The sequence below is a fragment of the Malus domestica genome, chromosome 07 (assembly GCF_042453785.1).
Source record: "Malus domestica chromosome 07, GDT2T_hap1".
NCBI lineage: Eukaryota > Viridiplantae > Streptophyta > Magnoliopsida > Rosales > Rosaceae > Malus > Malus domestica.
In genome coordinates, this window is record NC_091667.1 from 13468063 (window position 1) to 13476367 (window position 8305).

The window sequence follows — 8305 nt, forward strand, 5'->3', positions numbered from 1 at the left end:
GAAGAACTTGTATTTAGCCAATCCGATTGAAAATGGCCTGAATAAATAAGTTTGGTTGCCGAGGTAGGTAGCCCATTCTGTGAATTATCCCAAATTCCCTGTAAAATAGAAAAAAGAAAGATAAAAGGGAAGATGACATAAGCCTTCCCCAAAATAAAACACAAATCCCCTGCACAGAGAAACTAGGTAATGGAATAGAAGCTCTCCTATGCATGTAGACTGTGGGGAGCACAGAGATCTCTCTCTTAGCACAAGAAAATACAGAAACTCCATCACCATGGATTACTCTTACACACAGACCCACCAAGAAGACCATCAACAACACCAGCAGCAGCAATCATTCGATCCCTCAAGAATCCAATCCTACGACCAATCCTACCAGGCCTATTATCCCTACAATCACCCCCAACAATCCGACCACCAACAACAATACCAACAATACTACAATCCCACCACCACCACCCAGGATTACGCCACCTCCCACGACGCCACCGCCCACCACCACCAATACCATCAAGAACCCATTTCGATTCATCCTCCCGGGGTCCCAATTCCGCCCCAACAGCCACAAACGGCGGATCCTGACCCGACCCACTTGCAGAATGCGTATTACCCACATGGGGTTGCGGAGGATCAGAAGCAGCAGGTGGATTCGAGCTCGGGCTATGGTGGGTTGAATCCAGCGGCCGTGGCAGCGCTTTCGCAGCTCTCGCAGCTTACTGGGAACATCGAGGCGGCCCAGCGGGCTGCTCAACCCCCGGTAAGTGGTTGGTTTTCTTAATTCTGGTTTGAATTTAGCATTTTTTGTTATTAGGCATTGGGAATTCTTGTTCTTATAATAATGTGATGCCTTTTCTCTTTATCTGGCCAGTCTTATGAATTTGATGTGTATAACCTACTTGTAGTTCGGGGCATGTTTTCGCATTTAATTTGATTTGTAGAGTGTGAACTTTGTTTTAAAACATGTTATATATTTTCTCGAATGTCTTCTTTCATATGGTGAAATTCGGGTGGGGGTGAATTTATGGAACCTTTGGCTTTCGATATGAAGGTTATATCTTGACAAAATTCGTGCTATTTAGTTTTGACTGTAACTAGATAAGCAAAAGGAGTGATATGATCTGTAAGTAGTGATTAGCTTAATCACTATTAAGGGTTTAATTCTTGGGATTATTAGGCTTATTCCTGTTTTAGTGTAGTTTGTTATAATTGTCCAGCTGGCATGGTAAGTTGTAACTTGTATAAGAGCACTAGCTCTCAGTATTGTGGGGGAGGAGAATTTACAAACAGAAATACAAAACCAAAAAACAATTCAAGAGCTCTGCTCTCTCTCTCTCTTTCTTCCCTCTCCCTCTCTATCCTTTGTGACTTGCAGGTTGATTAAGGGGTTAGAGAATTGGGGTCATATCGATGGAACTTGAGTCGCAGAAACTGATTGAAAAAAATGCATTCTACATCAATTGATAGCATGCCATTTCCTCAAAGACATTAATGTTTTCATCATCAAGATTATTGTATTTTTCTTTTTGTTTTTTGGCATGGTGGGTGCGCGTGTCCTCCATGCCAAGGCAATAAACAAGTCTATAAGAGGCTGTATTGGCATGTATCAGGATCTCTTTTTGAGTATGTTAGTGTTTTCTTTTCTGCTCTCAAATTGCATCTCAGGTTGCTTTTCAGAAAACCAGTAGCCTTGGTGGTACTTTGGTCTTCAAAATTTTGCTTTTAAAAAAAGGATCTGCAATTGTATATCTCCATAATTACAACTGATTTTAGATTGTCGGATCTTCACACAACGGTTTTATCGTTATTGGGGAATATTAAGTTCAATCTTGGATACATTTACCTGAAATTGGTATAATCTTAGATGATCATCATTTGATGTGGGATTCCCTTTGCTAATCTATCGTACTGTTTACACCATGTTAGCACATGTTACATTACAATGGATGTAACTTGTACCCGGTGTGCACATGTGAATAATTTTTTTGAAGATGACTGGTGTTATTATTTGGCCTGATGAAGACTTGTTGTCATTCTTTTTCCAATTTGGGAAAAGTATGTAGCGGCCCTTACCTGTTCTGATTCTAATTCAGTATATCCGACTTTGTTTTTAATTTAGTAACTGATGCAACAATCTAAATTCTTTAATGAATCTGAGACATCTGGTTTGTAGATTCTATTCAGGTTCCATTGGTTAACGTGGTTTGCGTTTTTTAATTGAATCCTTATTCATGTTCTGCCTACTTCAACCTAGGCATAGCCCTTATCAGAAATTACTTAAGAACATTTTCTGTCGGATTGATTTTAGCATTTCTTTCATATATGTGTTTTTGAATGTATCAGTATAAGAATTCTTATTGTCATTGTTGATTTTTATCTATATTTGTGCTTGTTTTGTGCATTTTATTTCAAAGTTGTCATTGTTTCTTTTGCTTTTTCTGTTCATGGAAGCATTAGTAATAAACATTACATGCATTGCTTTATCCTTAAATGCTATTCTGCAGATTGGGCAAACTATATATAGAGGTGGAGGTAGGAGGGGCAATAGGCCCTTCCGGGGGGGTGGTCGGGGCCATTTTGTTTACCGTGGTTCTAGACCAGATGGCTCAGCACCCCCATTCCGTGGTAGGGGACGTGGCCAGGGTGGTGGTAGGCACTTTCAACAGTATGGTGCTGCATCAACCAATCCAAATTCAATACCTGTTCCTGCTGAAGGTGTAGCTGCTTTAACGCAGCCGCCTTCAGCGTTGGTTCCTGGGCAGGCACCATTACCTGTACCAACACAAGTGTCTTCTGCTTCATTCTGGCGACCTCCTCGTATGGTTTGGTGTGAACTTTGTAGGGTTGACTGCAACACTCCTGAAATCCTTGAGCAGCATAAAAATGGAAAGCGACACAAAAAAAATATGCTGGTACATGAGGAGTTGCAGAAACGCAACAAAGTCAATACTGGACAACAGAATGCTCAAATGCCTAACACTGAATTAAAAACAGAAGTCCCTGTGAGAGTTGAGGGATTTGAGGAAAAACAACCCTTACAAGAAAATATAACATCTGGAGTAGTTACTGATGATCGTAGAAATGAAACAGATCAGAAAGATGCCGGCACAAATGCTGAAGCTTCCACAGAACCTGGGAACAACTCCAGCGATCAGTTTGCAGGCCGAGGACGAGGTTCTAAGCATAGGATGCGAGGGGGTCGAGGGGGTCGAGGGGGTAAGTATGTGAGGACTAATGACGGATCCAGAAGACCAGTTGAGCCTCCCAAACCAAAACAAGTTCCTTTTATATGTGAATTGTGCAATGTCAAGTGTGAGTCACAGGTGGTTTATGATAGTCATGTGAACGGTAAAAAGCATATAGCCACCCTCAAGCGGTTTCATGGTCACCGTGCTTTGTACGGAGATGCGGGGCTTCAACCACTTAACCCACCCAATGTAAATGCTGCATCAACTTCAGCTGCCCCCCCTGTCCATCAAGTTGTCAATGATCCTCAGGCCCTCCTGGCACAACTGTTGATGAATTATGTGCTCTCTCAAACCCAAGCACAAGGGATAGCACCAGCTCCAGGAGCAGCACCAGCTCAAGGAACAAGCACGGGAACCCAGAATCAACTGGATTCACTGATTCAAGGAGCACAAGCGATGTGTCAAGATGGAAGCCAAAACGTGGTTATAGAGCAAATCAAGAGTCTGCTGCAATCTGTCCAGGCATACTCTGCAACCCCAGCGGCCGGGACTGCAGTCGTGAACACTGGGAATGAAACTTCAGAGTTTGAAGCGAAGAAGGCAAGTGGTCTTATAAACACTACAGCTGCGGCACCAACAAATCCAGGCACAAGCGAGCAAGTTTCTGGAACACCATCGAGCAAGGAATGCGAAGTTGCCGCCTCCTCAGATTCATTTGTTCAGCCACAACCCGAAGGCCAAATGTAGGAGCCAAAGTTCGACAACGAAAAGTAAGAGCCAAGCCTACGGAATAGATACAGTTTGATATGTTTATGACCGAATAAGATACACTAATTTAAGCCCTAGTAACGTTTTATGTGACATTGAACTCAGTGGTTATTTACTTTTTGATGTGGGATGTTGAGGATTACCCATGTTTTCTGGAAATATATATATATATATATATATATTAACAAACAATATTATTTACACTAAGAATGAGGGAGTGGCTGAGCAGGATGGCCTGAGTTTCACAATGGACTAATAATAATAAGGTCAAATTCACTTTTTGCAAGAATCGAATCTAAGACCAGAGTACTAACTGGCAATGGAAAGTTGTATTTAAAATAAAAATAAGGATACTGAAATGATAAGCTGCAAACCATTGTTATGTAAAACAATACTTATTGTTTATCAGTGTCCCTAGTTTTATTTTCGCTATACCTTTTGAAACGCATTTGTGTCCCACATCATGAACTCAAATTGTCACTGGTTTCACCAAACCTTGTCTCACTTTGTCACATTCCGTTAAATCTTCTAGTGCACCAAGTATTACGAATATTTTACTCATTAAATTTGATTTTAAATAACTTTTACTTTTTACAATTTTTTTTTTAATAAATGATAGTATTACACCAAGGTCATCTCAATAAACAGTGTCAAGTTATACTTATATACTTTCTCGGACCGAATGAGCTAAACATCTTTCTCTCAATACTTTATTAGTTTGAGGTTTATACTTTAAATTTATTGGTTAATTTAGTTAAATTATCGTTGCATGTTTTCAAATCTAACCGTTGAATTTGAATCAATTATTGCAATTGAGAAGTTGGGTCTCATGAAATGGGCTAGCCTAATTTCCCCTTGGCCAAATAATAGCCAAACCAATAGTTAGAGATGAGTTTTTGTGCAAATCAGGTCATTTTTTGATTTTCGGACGTTTAGCACTCTCCATCGGAGATGGCCTAAAGGAATGGGGAAGTGGGTTAAGCCTCACATTGAGCTAGCTAGAATAATGTGGTTCAACTTTGCCTTTGGTAAGAATTGAACCTAAGACATCTTAACTTACAAGTAAAGAAGAATAACACTAAAATGTAATACTAAATAGCTATTTTCTACAATTTTAAATCTAAGAAAAATAATTTCCAGTGCTACAAACCATTGTAAAAAGATATTAAAAAAAGAATTCCAAAAATCTTGCATCTTACCCTCCTGTAAACCCACCCCTTGATTTTGTTATCCGAAAGAAACCCACCCGCCGTAAAGCGCCAAGCACAGCGCCGCCACCCCGCTCCCTTCCTCCCCTCCTCCCCTCCTCTCTCTCCACCGCCATGCCCACCGGAGTCCACAACAGAAATCAAACTCGTTGAATCAGAATCCTCACTTAATTCATAATCTCCCTCCCTCCGTCTCAAAAATGTTTTGTCATCGAGTAGGAGCTCCGCCGTCACAAACCGAACTCCTTCCGCTCCGGAGACGTACCGTTCCTGAAGTCCAAAATGTCCCCGCGTCCCTTCAACTCTCTCTCACCCAAAACCGTAAAAAGGGTCCTCGTATAAGGGCGGTCTCCATAGATGAAATTCCACCAAATGCCCTCCGCCGGAAGCGAGACCCGCAATGGAGAGGCGGGTTTAGCGTAGGGGTAGATTTGGGACTGTCACGCACCGGCCTTGCCGTCAGCAAAGGCTTCACCGTCCGTCCTCTCACCGTAATTATCCCCCAACAACAAAATTGATTTGATTTCTTTAATTTAATTTAATTTAATTCGTTCTTAATTGTGCAGGTATTGAATTTGAGAGGGCAGAAGCTTGAGGATCAGCTGCTTGAGATCGCAAAGAAGCAGGTATAAAATTAATCATATATTTTAAACTATTTTTCAATATTATTTTTCCTTGTATTTTCGCCTAATTGTAAATTTAGTATTGTAAAAGATAAATTATCATAAAATAGAGTAATGGCTATTTTTGGTTAATACCGTTAGAACTTAGGTCCGAAATGAAGTGTTGTATGGGGCAGATAAAGGTTGAAAGTTCTAACGGGGTTATCCAAAAATCCACATTATGACGAGTATCGGACCAATTCTCCAATTTTTCGTTTTGTTTTTATAAATGGATTAATTAATTAATTAATAAGAAAAAGAACAAAATGTAGGAGGCAGATGAGTTCATAGTTGGCCTTCCGAAATCGAGTGATGGGAAAGAGACGCCTCAGTCTAACAAAGTTCGTAGCGTTGTTGGAAGGCTTGCTGTTAGTGCCGCTCAGAGGTGTTAACTCAATACTAATGTTACTCATTTGTTTACTTGTTAATCAATTTTTGGCACCAAGGATTTATACAATCAAAGATTTGTTGGGTCGATGCTGGTTTTTGCTATTTGTGATTTGTTGTGTTTGGTCATACAAATTCTTTGTTTCGTTAATTTTGCTTTGTTGTAAACAACGAGCATCGTGATTATATCTTGTAGTGGGGAAGTGTTAACTGAAACTTCAAATTTCAGGGGTTGGAGAGTGTACCTTCAAGATGAAAATGGGACGTCCATGGAAGCCATGGATCGGATGATTAACGTGTAATCGTTTCTACTTCTACCAAATCACCTTTTTCCAATGATTGAATACTTCTTTGCATTGTTTTAAGATGGCTATCGACTATCATAATGTGTGCTTTCTTTCTCGAGCATCTTATAATTTTTGGTTTTGAACGCTAAATGGCACGTTATAGTGGGAATTGTACTTCTATAGTTCTTTATGGGACTTGAGTTATAGATTAATCTTTAGGTCCAAAAAGCTGCAGTACGCAAAACTGAAGAAGTAATGTCAGGAGTCGTATGCTTCATCTTATCACTAGGAGACTGTAGGGTGTTTTGTCATTTCTCACATATCTGTTTTCAGGGGCCTCGACAAGTCTGATCGACAAAGCCAAATCGATGCCTACGCTGCTATGGTATGCAATACATTCTTAGTTAAGTGCTATAAGCTTTATGAATTTGCTCATCTTTGGCGCATGTATTCAAGAAGGGAGCACTGTAGAATATGATTGGAGGTATGTTTTTTTTCATTTTCTGGATGCAGATGGTGCTGGAGAGATATTTTTCCATGTCAGGTGAGGGCACGGAGCTCGTACTGCCCAGGAATCTGGATCTTCAAGACAAACTTCGAAGAGGGCTGCCTAAAGATACCGATTTTTTCGATGAAGATTACGAGGATTGACGATTCAATGTTAACCGTGAAACTCAGTACGTATGCCCAAAAGTATGTACGTGAATATTGTTCAAAGTTGTAATTGCAGTATTACAATGGGATGGGATAACAGAACGGAAGGGGAAAACAGAAAAATGTGACTCGTACATGCTCCGGTTGCAAGAAATCAGTACAAATGCTCTTATAGCATATAGCCAAATTTTCTTCTTCTAGCTTGGATATGCATTACTACCAGTTACTTTCTTTGTATTGCATCATAATCACTGTTCTAAAAATTCCCACTTGGCGCCGCCTACGTGGAACTGTTCTAAAAATTCCCACTTGGCGCCGCCTACGCTCCGCGTAGGCTAAGTGGCTGATCACTGTCCCGATTAGTCCCTCCTTGTTTGAAAATAAAAGAAAGTGCGCCTAGACCCGCTTAGGCATCCACCTAGCCCACTTAGATGTCCACTTAAGCACCTGCCTAGGTCACAACTCTTATTTAAACAGGATATCGATTACTTCCGTTTTGCATTTTATTTTGTCAATAAAATGTAACATAATTGTTAAATACTTGTTCACTATATGCTTGTTATCATGTTTGTAATGTGTTTTAATACTTTATAATTTGTATGTCATTATATTTTGCAATTGATATATCACAATACAATTATATGTCTTTTTAAGGGGGGTGTATTCAATTGAGAATGTGAGAGATTTTAATGGATTTATAAATCCATGGATTTTTATGGAGTTTAATTGATTTGTAGAGATTCCAAATAAAATTTTGATTCAATTCCCTTGAAATCTCATGGGAAGATGTGAGATTTGTAGATGCTTAAAATACACTACGAAATCTCTCAAATTCCCTCTAATTCCTCAACTTTCTCAAATTCTTTAAAATCAATTTCTAATTGAATACACCTGGAATGTTATAAACTTCTTTAAAATTCTAATTGAATACACCCAGATTTCTAAGGATTTTAATAAACTATCTTAAAATTCTAATTGAATACACCTAAAATTTCAGAGAATCACTTGAAATCCTAATTGAATACCCCTAGATTCATTAAAAGAATTAAAATCCTTTAAAATCCCAATTGAATACACCCCCCTAAGTATAAATAGACACTTATTCACACAATATATAAAATTTACTTAAATCCGTTTGGTCTGCCTAGATC

General features: G+C 39.3%; 2 protein-coding genes across 3 annotated transcripts; both read left to right on the forward strand.

Moving 5' to 3' along the window:
- LOC103425842 (uncharacterized) lies at positions 1-4098 on the forward strand. Its single transcript, XM_008363945.4, has 2 exons — positions 1-760; positions 2505-4098. The coding sequence occupies exons 1-2, from the start codon at positions 209-211 to the stop codon at positions 3933-3935; spliced, it is 1983 nt and encodes a 660-aa protein (XP_008362167.3). The 5' UTR covers positions 1-208; the 3' UTR covers positions 3936-4098.
- A 1002-nt stretch (positions 4099-5100) lies between these two features.
- On the forward strand, positions 5101-7341 carry LOC103417005 (uncharacterized). 2 transcript variants are annotated; one of them, XM_008355213.4, is made up of 6 exons: positions 5101-5655; positions 5731-5790; positions 6099-6211; positions 6443-6511; positions 6834-6885; positions 7014-7341. In XM_008355213.4, exons 1-6 carry the CDS (start codon positions 5365-5367, stop codon positions 7149-7151), a joined length of 723 nt encoding a protein of 240 aa, XP_008353435.3. In that variant the 5' UTR covers positions 5101-5364; the 3' UTR covers positions 7152-7341. The 2 variants fall into 2 exon arrangements, with proteins under 2 accessions (XP_008353435.3, XP_008353436.3); XM_008355214.4 differs by having other exon boundaries at positions 5134-5640.
- Positions 7342-8305: the final 964 nt, after the last annotated feature.